Below are 16713 nucleotides of genomic sequence, written 5' to 3' on the forward strand. Positions count from 1 at the left end.
AGCACCACTGTAACAACTCCTCAGCATGTAAGCATAAGCTCTCAATCTTGATGAGCCCAAAATTTCTTCTAAGAACAGTCAATGCTGTGCCATGTTTTTATTTACTGTTCAAAATGGGGCATCAATCTTGCATTGCAGTTAGATAAGATCTAGGTGCTAGTGTGGTTAAACTAGCACACAAGTGTGGTTGATATTAGTTTGCTTAACAGACACCCTGATCGAGCTTACATTGTATCTATTTATGGGACTACATCAGGACTATACAGTACATTAGTACCCTACATACAGATGCAACAGCAGTGCCCAGTTGGGAATTTGAAGAAGTGTCCTAAACATCATTAAATGCTACCCACAGACAGTAGATCAAGTCTCTTTTATTGCATCATGGAAGCCCTCACAGTCTCTCCCTCAATGTGCTTTTGAGTGTTCTGAAGTATGACAATAAACAAAACATACTTGAAACAGTAATGTTTTTTCACACAAGTACATTGTTGACAGCAAACGAAAACCAAGAAAACTACCTAGAATGCAGTCTATTGAAAAGGCTGCAAGAGTGTGGCACACTGATTTTTCGAGTTGCTTGGAAAGTAATTATAATGGTGTTTTGCTGTCAACTTTAAACAGCAACTCGAGCAAGTGAAGTTTATCCATGTTACTTTTTAAAATTTCTTCATTTACATTTGTGCATTTTTCATTAGTATCAGAAACTACCAAACACATAATTCTGTGTAAGAAATGAATTAACATAATATTAATACTTGTTCGAATTCACTGCTAAAAGTAAAGCTTGTGAATGACACCCCCCCCCCCCCCCCCCCCCCAATTTCTAGTGCAATAAAATTCTATAAATTCTAAATAAGGAAATCTTGTTAAACTAAGGTTTTGATTTTTGTCTTTTTAAATGGCATTATCAGGAATGAGGAACAGCTTTTAAACAGACAGAAAGCTTTTGCTGCATGTGAGTAGCTCGATCACCCTTGGCAGGCTCCACGGGGACCCGATTGGGCACGGGGCAGGGTTCATGTCACTCCTTGGTGCTAAAAACAAATTGGGACCTGTCATTCATAAATCTCCTGCTGACCAGCTTACAGCCTCTCCCCACCAATCAAGAGACAAATCACATTTATTCAACAGGCTGGAATACACTCCCAATCAGTAGTCAAAGAATAACAGCCAATCAGAAGCAGCTGCTTTTTGAGATTTTTAGTTTTTTTTCACACACATTGGCTGGCTGCCGAAAACACTGCCTGGAAGTTATGTAAATGCATCGATGTACACTTTTTTGCATGTATAAAAATAGCCTGGCAGCTTCTCAAATGTGACACTCTTTCTCACATCATCTCTGTTAAAAACATGGCTCTGAAAAGCTATTATATTTAGCAGTGGTTGATGGATGAACTGTATTCTTTTCAGCTTCGTATGGCATTGTGGAACTGTTATATCGGCAGCAGACTTCTGCTGCGGTGCTCATGTGATAGCTATATTTCTGCTCCTCTCAGTTTAGCCTCAGTTGCCTCTATACATAGATCCCTTCAAAAATTAAGAATATGTACGTTCAGTCAAGAATCTGCTACCAACAAATACATGTGACTGATGAAACCTTATGTGGGAGTATTTTTCTGTGCATGTAGATTGTAGTGCAGACAATCCCAGGTGCAGGGTCCCTCCTGAGGAAAGGACTACATCTTAATTGCTTTTGCCATAAACCCAGACTAATTAAGGTTAAGGGACCCTAACCTAGGAGTATAGCATGTCTGGGTAAAATGAAATGTGTGCAATGACATTTTCACTGTTTCAAGCTAAATGTATGATCTGCTTTTACGCTGAACTATTTTCGAGTGGCATAATTAAAGTTTTACAACGTTCATTAAATGAATTGGCTTTGTTACAGTATGTTCAGACAGAAATGCAGACCTGGCTTTTCAGTGTGATTGTTTGTGTGTGCGTGGGTGTGGGCGTGCGCTTGTGTTTGCGTGTGCGCTGAGGGCTGAGGATTGTCCGTGGAGACTAAAGTGCTGGTATTCTGACTCACTGCACTACTAACAGCAACACGACCTGTGTAGGTGTACCTGCTTGTGCCTTTACTGCATGGGCAAGGGTCACAAGATAGATGAGCAAACATAATCTCTGTAATTACTGGAAAATAGGTATTTTTAAAGGCTTTCAGCATTGTTGAAAGGGAAATGTATGCATTAGTAACCTTTTGAAGCCTAAGCATTTTGCAGACTCTCTTTTTATCTGTTTCTAGTGATACAAAAAGTATCATCTCAAAGCAAAGAAAGGAAAGGTGAGAACTCATAGTGATCTCAGCAGTTTGACCACATTGACCAGAGTATTTGAAGAGGTCTTTGGCACTGGTCTGGACATGGCATGATGGTATCTCAAGAAAGCTAAGGGGTTGCTGTGCCCCCCACTTCATTGTCTGAGCAACCACAATGTGGCGTTTATAGGAACATATTGATGAGATCCAATCTGGAGCTGCAAAGTGTTCTTAAATCTCCACAACATGGACCTGATTTCACATTGCCTCTGCAGTGCATTCAACATGGCCTCAGGCTCTCACCTCAGAGTATAAACTTCTCTGTATATTATTTTGCATTTGTGTTTCGGTCATCATGTGCATAACGATGAAAGTGCTTCTCTTTTTGATGATAGCTGCAAGGGTACATGAAACACAGAATAAAGAAAAGATCACAGCAGCGAATTCTCTGAACCAGCAGGTGTTTTTAAGGCTATATTTAGCTTCATTAGAGCGGCGGCGGCAGCGCTGTCTGACTCCACATGAGGCTTTCATTGGCCAGATCCATGGTTGCTCCTGGAAAACCGCCTGTCTGCTGATAAAGAGCCCTTTGTCAGGTCCTCAGCAATTAAGATTAATATTCATACTTATTTGAATAAGGTCTAGGCTACAGGTTGTTCTCTCACTGAGAAGCTCTCCTCTTTATTTAATTGTTGCTATTTTTACAAAGAGAGCGGAGGCAGAAAGCAGTAATATAGTCCTTGGTCTAGAGCCACAAAAAAGCCTGTTTATTTTACATGTAATTTGAATAAACAGACATCTGTAAGCCTTGTTTATGGCTAATGCTATTTGTGTATTGTTTGTGGCAATAAACTTTCTATTTTAACTGTGTCAGGGCTAGCATGGAGGATATCATATCCCCCTGTCTCAGAGAAACGATAGAATGTTGTGAGGCTCCATAAAGGCAGGAAGGGGAGACATAATTATGTCGACATGGTTGCCATGACAGTGAGGTGGTGGCGGTAGTGGTGGTGGTGATGGGGGGGGGAGCGGGGTGTCACAGCCTCGGATTGCTATTTATAATTATCACGGGTGTGCAGTTGCAGAAATTCTCGGTAGAGATGAAGAGCACTCTTTACACCACCAAGTGCACTCACACAAAGCCCTCTTCCTCCAGTGTGTGCAAAATGTTTGCTGTTGTGCTGCAGGATGCTTTGTGGATATCGAGCCACTTTTCTCTCCTTGGGCAATAATTTGTTCTCATTGTTCTCATTTGTGAATGACCAACGGTTATCTGACACTGACGCAAAGATTTTTTCAGTAACAACATAAGTCTCACCCAGGATTTTTTTAAGGGATTACCCTGCTTACATTTGGGTCCAGACCTGCAACAGGTTTTGTCTGGTTGTGTGTATGGTCTACAATTGTCTTTCAATGGACAGGTGGTGCGTTAATATTTCTTAGTTTGTGCCTCCCCCAAAAACCGACCCCCTCCCAGCAGCTTAGAGAAACCTGCTCAATAAATCTCTCAGCAGCCTGTGGCATTTAGGTTGGATTTAGTGCTTTCTTCTTTCAGTCTAACAGTGGTAGGAACACATTCAGGAGAGAACAGTGTGTTCAGATGGGTAAACTTGTTTTTCCATGATTACATCATTAGATGAGCGGGACCAGATTGCGGCAGGCAGAGAAAATAGTCTGCCTTTTGACTCATAATAATTACAATCGATCGATACTTTGTACTGCATAGATGTTGAATGAACTGAAAGTCTATAGACTTGTATGTCTATAGATTCTCAGTTCATTCTATTTGTACTTTCTGCCGACCAGAATGAATGCCAATCAAAATATTGAATAGACTACTGTGCATTTCTGTAACATCCCACAGGGCCATGTGTGTTATGGATGTTACTATGAATTATTATATAGACCACATAGCCTGCCTAGTCAAAGTGGTGTTTTGACATGCATTATGAAGCCTGGATATCTTTCTTTAATAACTTGCTGTGTACCACATATACACGTAGATACTTCCTGGATAAAGCCTTTGCTGAACAAATTGCCATTTTCATCATTAGTGGATGTGCTTATGCAGGGTGACATTGCAACAACATGGCACATACTGAAACAGTTCAGTTTTAGGACCTTTCTCAGGGGTGTGACAGCATGGTCTAACTGGGATCTGCAGCTACAGTACCTTCAAGCATAGTTCCCTTACAGAGGGAACTAAGCTCACCTGGAGACAGAGAATGGAAGGCTCTCTTCCACAAGAGACTTCCAAAAGTTTCTATTGATGTATATATTTTGTGCATGAGTAAAATTGGGCTATATTTTGTTCAGGCAATTTGAATGTGGATTGCAACTGGGCAAATTCTATGCAGAGTGTAGAAGTTTTCACAGAACTGCCATTTTACTTTTTGCACCCCCACCACTTACAGGCGTGATCAGGAGCACTTCTAGATACGCAAAGACAATCTCCAGTCATGGCATGTAAAGCATAGAATCTTAGAAGGAGTCAGATGAGGGATAAATATAAACAAGAACAAAAACCGCAGAATCCAAACCACCACAGATGAACAGATGGAGCTGGGCATTTTGTGACCAGACCATTTATTTTTATTTTTTACAATTTCTCCTGGAAATTAGAAAGGTCAGTGGAACACATGCTATTGAGTCCAGGGGGGAGAAAAAAATGCCCTTAACAGCTCTGGTTTATTTATGTAATGAAGAATGGTTAGGATTTACATGTAAATACAGCAGTACTCTTCTATGCTTCAAATTAGCATTTCAAGCGTTCGTGTTGGGCTGCCATCTCAGCTCTGAATCTCAGCTCTGTTTGTTTTGGTTTGTTTCTGGACTGCTCTGAGTATGAACGGATATGAGCCCGTGTTTGTTTTTAGAAATTATGATATAATTATGTGTTTCCTAGGATCACAGGAGTGAACAGGAGAGGGAGGGAGAGCTGTGTTTGTGTTCCCGTCCACATTGGCCCTCTGGTTCCTTTCTGTCTTCCCCCTTCTTTTCCCTCCCTCCCTGGTTCCCTCGTTCCTTCTCTCTGCCTCTCTACTGTATCTCACTCAGTATATTGGTGCTAAGCCTCTCTTTGGAGTGCTCTTCTCTGCTCCTGCTCTCTGCTTCAACACATCACACAGCTGTTGAAGGCATGTTTTTGGCCAAGATTTCCAGGTCTAAAAATCACTGTTTAATGAGCACGAGGCACTGGAAGATCACATGACTTCACAGTAAATGTAAATCAAGACAATAACGAGGCCCTAAAAGTATGTGGATGTTCTTTTTTGTTGTCAGAGTTACAGTACTTACATATTGTTTTTATTCTCCATTAAATGCTAGCGGGCTCTCCTTGAGTTTTCTTTGTACACCTGTTTCCTAGGCATTGACCCAGTGCTTTACTGATTCTGACTTTGACTCTGTCTGACCCTCTTTCTTTCAGTGGAAATTAAGCCTGAGGTTCCAGTTGTTCTGGAGCCTGTCTCACCCTTGGACCTGCGCACAGACATAAGGATGCTGGGCCCCGGGTCGGATCCAAGTGTCTGGGAGAAACAGCTGCAGCAGGAGCTGCTCCTGATCCAGAAACAGCAGCAGATCCAGAAGCAGCTGCTGATCACAGAGTTCCAGAAACAGCATGAGAACTTGACCCGTCAGCACCAGGCCCAGCTACAGGAGCACATCAAGGTAAGAGTACAGTGCAATGCTCAACACACATTACAGGTGAAATAAATCATGAATTTTGTCTTCAAAAATGCATTTGTTTAAACTGGTTTGACATTGGATTTGATAGCAGCTGAAAAGATCAGCTGCTTAATATCAGTTGTTTGGCCCTTGCAGTACGTACGAGTGAGGCTAGCGATCACAGCTGGAACTCATGAAGATAAAAGTGAAAACAAGTTTCTGGGGCAGTGAGGGTCAAGGCTGTCTAGGATGACATCATTGTCCTGTTACCCACCCCCACCTCCCCAGCACACACATACACACACACACAATTGAATGTACATGAGGACAAAGATGAAGTACTACTGCCTTTTATATTCCTTAGTTATTGCTGTTTGGGCCATTGGAATTAAATCTCAAAAGAAATTACATACTGCTGAATACCTGATAACGGTCACAAAAAACAAGAACTAAGGACATATCATGATGAAATGTCATGTCAGCCCACCCTATGAAGAAGTCAGACTCAGGACAACCTGGGAGAACAGGTGCCTGGCATCGTGTGCTGCCCTGGCTCCAGGGGTGACACTTGTGCCTTCTGCTCCTCAGCTCCAACAGGAGCTGCTGGCCATGAAGCAGCAGCAGGAGCTGCTGGAGAAGGAGCGCAAGCTGGAGCAGCAGAGCCAGGAGCAGGAGCTGGAGAGGCACCGCAGGGAGCAGCATATCCTCATCCTGAGGAACAAAGAGCGCACCCGAGAAAGTAGGAGCTCAGCGCCAGCACCCGGTGCCTCAGAGCCTGCTATACCACATATCACACTGCACAGGGCGATCGCCTCAGAGTCTGCTATACCACATATCACACTGCACAGAGCATGCGCCTCAGAGTCTGCTATACCACACATCACACTGCACAGGGCATGCGCCTCAGAGCCTGCTATACCACATATCACACTGCACAGGGCAATCGCCTCAGAGCCTGCTATACCACATATCACACTGCACAGGGCATGCGCCTCAGAGCCTGCTATACCACATATCACACTGCACAGGGCAATCGCCTCAGAGCCTGCTATACCACATATCACACTGCGCAGGGCATGAGCCTCAGAGCCTGCTATACCATATATCACACTGCACAGGGCATGCGCCTCAGAGCCTGCTATACCGCATATCACACTGCACAGGGCATGCGCCTCAGAGCCTGCTATACCATATATCACACTGCACAGAGCATGCGCCCAAGAGCCTGCTATACCACATATCACACTGCACAGGGCGATCGCCTCAGAGTCTGCTATACCACATATCACACTGCACAGGGCATGCGCCTCAGAGCCTGCTATACCACATATCACACTGCACAGGATATGTGCCTAAGAGCCTGCTATACCACACATCACACTGCACAGGGCCTGTGGTGTACCGCATGCTATACCACACATCACACTGCACATGGCCTGTGGTGTACCACTTGCTAAACCACACATCACACTGCACAAGATATGTGCCTAAGAGCCTGCTATACCACACATCACACTGCACAAGATATGTGCCTAAGAGCCTGCTATACCACACATCACACTGCACAAGATATATGCCTAAGAGCCTGCTATACCACACATCACACTGCACAGGAGATGTGCCTAAGAGCCTGCTATACCACACATCAGGCCTAAATAACACACAGCATGTACATTACACAGTACACACATCTAACAATATATTGCTGCAACATTATATACACTGAGCACAGTTTGTACCCTCAGCACAGTACATACAGCTCTGCACTGTATTAACTGTTGGCACAGTATACATCCTCTTGTTAAATATATACACTGACAACGTGCATACCAGTACATAGACAGTACACACATAAACCATGCTAATAACCTTACCACACAGTAAAATACAGCATGCAGACCCTCCACTGTATCAACAGGCTGCACAGTACACATGCAAAAATCACACACTATATATTACTACTAAAACAAAATGCAAACACACAATTTGTGTGCAGTGTAAATGAATCCATTACAGTAATTAACTGTTTGACTGTAAGAAAAATCAACTGCACCTTCAGCGTTTCAGACTTGGGGTTGCCTCCCCCTGTTGTGTCTCACATTGCACAATAATGACTGAAACATTCTCATCTAGCCAGGTGAATTTTAATTCAGTAAATGAAACATGACGTCCATGTGGATAGGAATATGTGAATTGACTGTGCCATAGTTCGACATATTCAACTTGGATTTGTTACTCATATGGCTCATGTTGCTCGTGCTGGGGCAGCAAGCCTCTGACAGCAGGCAAAGCTCTGCCTCACTTTCAGAGTCCTCCAAACCATCCACAAGGGGGAGGTATTCCTTCAAAAGTTACACAGTCCAATCACAGGTTAATAGGCCTGTGTTGCTTTCTACTGTTGAGATATTTGTTCCACTCAAGCACTTGACGTCATTTTTTCCCACACAGTCTGTAGTGATGCTGGTGCTGAGTGATTCAGCTCTGAATGACAGGCTGCTTGGACCCTCAGGATAATGCTAGACTCTCTGCCTCTGAATCCTGGTTGGACAGGTGCAGTGGCCAGCACAGAAGTCAAGCAGAAACTCCAGGAATTTCTGTTGAGTAAGTCGACCAAGGATCCTGGCGCCAACGGTGTCAGTCATTCACTGGGCCACCACCCCAAGCTCTGGTACACGTAAGTAATGTTATGACAATGTGCAGTTAATATATATTTTTTTAATTATTCAAGAGGTTTTGCCTCTGTGGTGCTGGGCATGTGGGATATACATGATTTGGACCTGTTGTAAGCAGCAAATGCTTAAAAATGCCTATGTAGATTGTATTATTTTCCAAAACATTTTGGACTAAAGTAAAAATTAAGGGAAAGTTGCAATAGTACACAATATAAGTAAACTGAATATAACACAGTAATCAAATAATCACAACAAGTACAATAATCGATACCAGTACACTTGGTTTCAGCCACAAATATGCCTAATGTGGCAATACTTGTTTGTCCCCTTTCTGTTGATAAATCTGGTTCAAAGATGCGCATAATATTTAGGATTGGCTTTCCATTTTTGACCAGGGCTGCTCATCACACCTCACTGGATCAGAGTTCACCCCCACTGGGCGGGACATCCCCCACCTACAAGTACACCCTCCCTTCATCTCTGGACAGCAAGGATGACTTTCCGCTGAGGAAGACGGGTATGTTAGACTCTCACATGCCTGCCTGAGGGATGCATTCCAGCATGCAATGCTGAATACCTGTATAATGATCCCATGCAGTACAGCACTGTGCAGCTAGGAGCTTCACAATGATTAAGATGAGGAGACCCCCACCCCCATCCTTCTCCCCCCTCCCCTCCTCACCATATAACTCTTTTAGATCCTCCAAAGGAGATAAAAGGCAGTATATAACAATGACAGATTATCACTGTTACTATCATTGTGAAACAATGAATATGGTATCTCTGGGTTTGCTACCATATTCAACAATGGTGGTCTGAGCATCTTCCCAAAGTGATTCCCAGATCCACCGTGACAAGCTTGCACTCTGGAGCAGATGAATGTCTGCCCAGTAGCACTGACACTGCCTAAATGTTTGCAGATGGGTCCCGGTGATATTAATCACCGTGGTATGAGGTCAATGGTGCGTGTCACATAACTGACATCTTCAAGTGGTGGATAATATGGCCTGCAAGTGTTCCTGTTTACTTTTTGGGTCACCCCCTTTGGAAAGAGCGCTTGCCTTTGGCTGCTAATCCAGGGGTTAATGCAAGCTTTTGCAAATTATCGTGAAAGGGGGTCAACAAGAGTGTGGGTGGACGGAGTTAATGCTCCATACCCCCCTACTGGCTTAGAGGTGACTGTGTTGTCACTTATTGGGGTCACTGTTGAGCCTATGGCCATGGAGCATGCCCTGCGGGTAGTCACCTTTGGTCACATGACCTTTGACTCTGCGCCGAATGGTCTTCCTTGCCCAAAGGGGTGCCCCAGCACTTATTACAGATCAGCTTGCTCAAAAGGGTTTTTGCGAACAGAGGTGATAACTCACAGGACCTTTTCTTAAAACATGTTTCTTCTTTGTGCTGCCTCCACACTCATAGAACTATGTGTACAAGTGGAGAGGAAAAATAGCACAGGAAGTCATGCAATTTCAGCTTACTATTTATAGATTTTTTTCTTCTGTAGTATTTCAGAACATATTTTGAAATGAAGGAGAGGAAAATGCAGACTGAATGTATTTCATCTCCCAAGGGAAGGCACACTGTGTGCAGACATGAAAGAACAGCTTAGGCACCATATTTCTCGGGTTGGGTTAAACCCAAGTGTTAAAGCATGCAGTGGGTTCACTGCACTGAAATTAATTTCAGACCTAAGGCACCTTAACATTGAATAATGAATTCAATTGTTATTGTTTTTTCAGTATTTTCAGTATTTGTGATTTCAACCTCACAAATTCATAATCTATTGGATAAGAGGTGTGTTGAGGCATATATTTGGGTATAAAGATGTTTAGTGAGTTGAATCCCTGTCTGGATGTGTGTCCCAGGACTTAGTGATGGTCAGTGGGAAGTGAAATTTCAGTGCATGTGTGTGATGAAATACACACACACACACACACACACACACACACACACACACACACACACACATACACACACACACATTTACTCACACCGGGCATTAAGACTGCTTCATTAATAAAGCTGTTAAAAGGCACAAAGGCTGAGGGCACGCAGGGTCCTTAAGGGTTGAAAAGCTATGTGAAAGATGGAAAGGTGTTTAATTTCTGCTGAGTTATGAGCCCGACTAATTGTTTTGAAAATAATACAGGACTTTTCATAGGAAAGCGCTTACGTTTTTGGTTTAGGTTCAGGGGAACTCCCATGGGAGATCTATATAAATAAGAATTATACCTCCCTCATGGTCTCCGCGGTTACAAACGCCTGACAAGCCAAAACTGTTCATAATTCTGCTGTGAAGTCAAGGAAATTACATTACATTCCTTCCCCCCGTTTATGTCCCATTGAATTATGGTTGTAAACAATTATACCTGTTCAAATGACTTTACCATATGGACCTGCACGTTGTATATCTGTGCAATCAAGTCTTCAGGCTGTGGGAATTTCAGACCATGTGCATGTATGAGTTTGTATGCAAAATGTAAACTTGTTTCAGTCAATTATGAAGGCTGCTTCATTTAAACAAACACTTCAAAAGAACACGCAAGCCATTTGTGTTTATTGTGTCACTTTGGGCTCCTTTGAGCAATTACCTCTAAAGGGGCACTGTGCCTCAGTCATATTCCTTCTCCACCCACCCTCTCCCTCTCTCAACATGCATGTAAATTAGGAATTTTGAGCCAGGAAAAGGATCTGAGCTCCAAATACCCAGTTGCTGAAATAATGGTTGTCTCATAAAAATGTTCAGGTTGCTGCTTTTCAACTTAATTAGTCTCTGACACACACACGCATGCATGCACGCATGCAGACACACACACACACACACACACACACGCACACAGGAAGTTATCGTGTTAGCATCAGTGGCCCATGATGCTCAATAATTCTCAGCAGCTAACTGGGATTACATGTTTTGGAGAATTTACTATTTGAACCCTTTTGATAACATTTTCGTAGCTGTCAGATGTGTATATTTACAGCATGAAATATTACATGACATCTAGTTATCCTACTGTATTATTGCCACTCCTAATGTATAAAAATGCCCCCCCCCCCCTTTAGCTATTCAGATCAATGTGTATATATGTTATTTTTTATTCAGTTTTCATTTAGAATGGCCAAAGACTTTGAGGAAGTCTTAAGATCAAGGTAAAGCAATTTCTTAAATAATTCTGATATCTGTTACTGAGAAGGAAATTCCAATTAATGGATCAAAACAACACAGATTTACTTTTTTGTAATGCTTATCTACAAATTAAATGAATGATATCAGATTTCATCCTTAGAGAATACAGCCCTCTTCCTCATTAATAGTAATGCCTCCACACTGACAAGAACATCCCACAGACCACTTCCTGTCGCTTGGATTTCAGTCTTTAGATGTGGTAATTTCCTCCACCACTTCCTGTCCGTCCTCATTAAATCCCACTCAGAAACTGGCACGCAAGGGGGAGACACAAAGGTACCACTTGTTCTTCCATCGTGCACTGGTCACGGCTAGTTGATTGGCACCTGTCACCGGTCTACAGGACAGGGGTGGGCAGAATCAAGTGTGACAGGACTGTTTACTTAACAAAGGATAGCTCTTTCAAACCAAAGGAGGGACAGTTTGCCGGATGATGGCTCAGATTTCAAAGCTGTTCTGGTGGTGCCCTGGGTTTAGCCAGAGGGAGCCGCACTTTGCTTCTACAGGCTGCAAAAGTGTGAATCTGTTTGACAACACAGCTTTGCTAAACTTCCAAAAAGGAAACCATGGTGAGAGAGTAAGTAAATAATGGGCAAAGAAGGGGAAGTTTTTTTTAAACAAAATTAAATATGGTTGTATTTCTGAGATTCTGCAATATCCATTACCATTAGTCTGAGTTTTTGTTTAAAATCTGTGGTCGACAAGCCTTTTGGATCTGGCAAAGGGATCTCCAAAATATTGTTCACCTAATTTCACCTGAAATTTATCACTCTCTGGCATGACTGTTCTGAACCATGCCAAGAGGATATCAAGATATAAAACCTGCAAAAAACCAACAAAGCAAAGGCATGGCCACAGCGGTGGAGTGTGCATCCGACCCATATGGTGCTCCTTGCTGAAATTGCAGGTTATGTTTGTTTAAGTGGGATGGAGGCTCGACACACTGAACCACAATGTGTGGGACAGCACAGTTCAAACGTTCTTCCATGGTGGCGCATAACATAAACAAGAGAGGTGACCTGCGTGTTTTCCTTTTGAATTAAATATGTTAAAACCTCCTGACTAATTGTTGAACAAATATTTTGGCGGTATTTTTCTAATAGCCTGTATTCATCATATGTCAGAGAGACCAAACAACAATATTTACTCAAGACATAAAATTGGTATTATTAACTTTTCCTGAAACTGAAAGCATCCTTTTTCATCATTGTTAGCGCCATTCTCTTTTTACAATGCCTAAGTAGCCACTATGAAATAGTAATGATCTCTTCGAGTATGGTTTTGGTTTTCTACTCAGCATTCATCAGGGACCACTGGACTAACAGTGGTGTGTAAGAAACAGAAATGATTGTACATGCTTAAATACATTATTCAGATTAAAGGACAAAGCACGTTGTGGTTAGCTTGAATTGATAGGCCTAAGTTAATAATGAGATTCTACAGAGGGAGAAATCATAACAAATCTTGCTAATGCTTGATGTATGCTCCAGGTTTTTTTGGTGTTGTGCATTACTTTTTCACCATGACTATAAGGTTACATGGTGCTTCTAATATTTAGAAAAAAATAGACATTATATAAGCTTCTGTTCACCAAGGACAATTGCAGAATCCATTTGAAAAGGATGCCTAGGTCCCCAGTGCTGCCTTTGAAAGGCTGATAAAACATTAATACTGATGGGCTGTTAGATGTTGGGCTATGATTGAGGTGTTTTAGATGTATTTATATTGTACAGGGAGAGATGGTGCTAGCTGTTCTCTCTTACAGAGTCACTTTTGCCCAGAGAAAAGTCCCATTGATGTTTTTTCTATCCATTTCATTCACGGATCTGAGAGACAGAGGCTTTTAACAGCTTTTAGATACTGAGCCATAGCTTTGCATAGTGCTGTAAGAGAAAGTGCAGCTTGCCCTGATGAATGTCAGATGGGTGTGGCAGCAGAACTTGTCTGTGATTTTTATTGGTGGGGGCCCTGTGGGCGTGGTGTCTTGACCTGTCATTGAACTAGTGAACAGGTGAGAGAGAACAGAAACATTCAGCTCCATAGTTCTTCAGTTCTGATGGGACAGGCGTCTTTTCCTCTGTTGTAGCAAGTAGTATTTTGTCCTGTTTAGAGTTTGGAGAGCCAGACTCAAGCCAAAAGCTTTGCCCTAATTTTAGTGACGGTTTTAAAAAAATGTTACTGTCCTCACTGATACTCACACTCAAACTTAAGGAGTTTTGCAGATGCTTAAATTAACCCAAAATGCTGTTCATGGATTAAAAACATAAATCATAAAGCTAGACACAAAACTCCTCAAAATTAGTGTGACCTCTTTAATTCTTGGACTCAGGAACTGAAGCCACAGCATGGATAGAACACTACTATTTCATCCTTGAGCAAGGTGTGCCTCTTATGCCCCAGAAACTGTGATGTGGAATTCAGCTATACAGATGATTGACACATAGAAATGCTAAGCTTTGTGAATAGAAATGACTGCTCTGGAGGGCTTTTGATTACAAAACTTAGAATGCCTTGCCAGTATTCTCCAAAATGCAGCCTATGTGTTTTCCTAATCCTCTTGCTTGCTGGCCATCAGCTCCCTGCATCTCTGGTGTGAGACTAGACTAGACTGAGCAATGGGTGTGTAATGCATTAGGTGGCAGGAATAGCCCATCTTAGTGGAGCAATAGGAACAACAACCCAATCTGGTCTTGACCCAGTTTAGTGGCCCAAATGTGCAGATGAGGCGCCGAGGAGAAGAGAGTTTTGGTTTGGGATGGGCTCTCTTTGCCGGGGGACATTTTGAGGGTAGGGGATGGTTTTGAATTTGTATTGTGAATATAGCACTTTGCAGTCACAAGCAAAGTCAAAAGCAATGTGCTTCAGTGATGTTCTCAAACTACTGGAAAAGTAGTAGCAATAGTCTTGCTATTTTGCTGAAATTCTCTGGAATATATCTGAGCATTTATTATTTGTCCTCACTTTGAAGAAAAAAATGCAACTTGTGAGGCAGAATCAGACATGAAGAAAATGGAAGAGTGGGTGTGGAATGTGATGTGGTCCTTGCTGGGAGCTGTGCTTTTGGAGCTGTAAAGCTTCAGCACACGAACACAGCTGTGAATAGAGTCTGAAATGGAAAAGGCCTCGTTTCAGCCATGACCGCCCTCACACAGCACACGCGAGCACTGTTTCATTACCCGTCTCTTCAACAGCAAGTATGCATTTAAAACACATGATCCATTTACACAGCTTGATATTCAGGGAGGAGCATCAGGGTAAGAACCTTTCTGAAGGGTAACACAACAGAGTGAGAACTGAACCTGCAGCATTTGGGTTTGGATGCTGATACTTAACTATTACACTGCATAGCCCCTCCAGAACCTTGTCAGAAACTCTGCTGTGTCCAGCCCTCAAATGACAGCGAAAAATAACGGCAAATTAGAGTCTGTCGAAGTACAGATATCATAATGCAGTCAGCCTGTAGAACCTTGTGTCTCTCTGTAGTACTTGTTGCTTTATTATACAAGTGCTTTATAAACATAATAAACTCTGGGCTCTGGGTTTCAGTCAGATAAAATCTCTTGGCAGTGGTCTAATGGTGATGACAAATTAAATTCTTTCCATTTGTAAAAACATGGCTGGACGGACAGCATTCTTGTCACGGCACACTTCGAGTGATCGAGCCGTATCTGGAACCCGAGAGAGAAAGAGATGGGAAGTCCTCTATCTGTCTTTGTCATTCTGGAAAGGCACTGTTGTGTCTCCCTGTCGCGTAGCCCGCTCGGAGACGAGATCACAGAACGAAACGACCACCTCCCGGGCCTCTCCATCTGCGTTACCGTGGTGACCGATTCCGATGCGGAGCGTGGTGGCGGTGCGGTAAAAATAGAAAGCAATCAGGGCGGCGGGGCGTGAAGCGGATTGGAGCGAGGAGCTCTCCTTCCTGCCCCCTCGGGGTCTGCATCCTGCTACTGCTCTGCTGGATCAGAGACTGTCTGCTGCAGCTGACAGAGGGGCTGGAAATAGAATGGCAGAGCTGCTCTATACTGGAGCCAGTCGCAGTCACACACACACACACACACACACACACACACACACACCTACACACACACAAAGCGTCAGTGCGAACCCTGACAATTGTATTATCCAGTTCACCATGAACAATTATTGTGCTACAAATCACATAGTGTCTTCTACAAAACAATCAATGATTTCTTCTAATTGTCCTGTATTATGTAAGAGAAATGCCACATGTATGTAGTATGAAATGGTACACTTATTTCCAGTCACAGTAATACCTGCTTAGGGAGGAGTTTCCTGAGTTCATGATGAGACTACAGGACAGACTCTCTGCAGTAAATACTTTAGAGCAGCAGTCATGCATATCTGAACGTGAAACACTCTAGGTCTCGGCGGAGAATGATGTGACCTGAGTGATTCTGGGAGTTTCTCTATTCCCTGGTGTAAGCAAGAGCAAGGCCGCCCTGTTGAATCACTCCTGAATGAACTAAGGGAACTCTAGGATATGGTGCCCCCTACTGACTCACTGCTGAATCATCATAGGCAAATGTATGACAAAACGGCAATGGTAGTCTGCTCTTTCCTGAATAACACCCTTCCCCTCCATCAGCGAGTATGTGTACATTGGCATGAAGTATGGACTCCGTCACTTAAACTTTCCTTGTTCATTTGGATTGGAACATAGCCATGCCGTCTTTGTCCCTCATGGTCATCCATTCATTTTTCCAACTGACTCTCCCTTTCTATTTTCTGTGCACACAAATCAGTTTCGTGCTTGGTAACAACGTAGGCTTATGACCAGAGGGTTCAAGATTGATTTCTGGTCTGTGCAACCTTTTGCTATATATCTGGGTAATGTGTTCAATTGTAAGGAATGCACTTTACTTGTTTACTTACAAACACTCCCTGTACGTATGTTTTATCATTTTAGC

At 42.8% G+C, this 16713-nt stretch overlaps 1 protein-coding gene across 2 annotated transcripts in view; it reads left to right on the top strand.

Annotated features, from left to right (window-relative positions):
* The window catches only part of LOC118784293 (histone deacetylase 9-B-like), a 53132-nt gene that overhangs the window by 26690 nt on the left and 9729 nt on the right, over window positions 1-16713 (top strand). Inside the window, exons 4-7 of one of the 2 annotated variants that reach the window (XM_036538453.1) lie at window positions 5688-5929; window positions 6515-6665; window positions 8468-8600; window positions 8994-9115. In XM_036538453.1, coding sequence (XP_036394346.1) covers window positions 5688-5929; window positions 6515-6665; window positions 8468-8600; window positions 8994-9115 — 648 coding nt within the window. The remainder of the gene's footprint in view (window positions 1-5687; window positions 5930-6514; window positions 6666-8467; window positions 8601-8993; window positions 9116-16713) is intronic. The other variant, XM_036538454.1, reaches the window with a different exon arrangement.

This window comes from Megalops cyprinoides, chromosome 10, assembly GCF_013368585.1.
Source record: "Megalops cyprinoides isolate fMegCyp1 chromosome 10, fMegCyp1.pri, whole genome shotgun sequence".
Taxonomy (NCBI): domain Eukaryota; kingdom Metazoa; phylum Chordata; class Actinopteri; order Elopiformes; family Megalopidae; genus Megalops; species Megalops cyprinoides.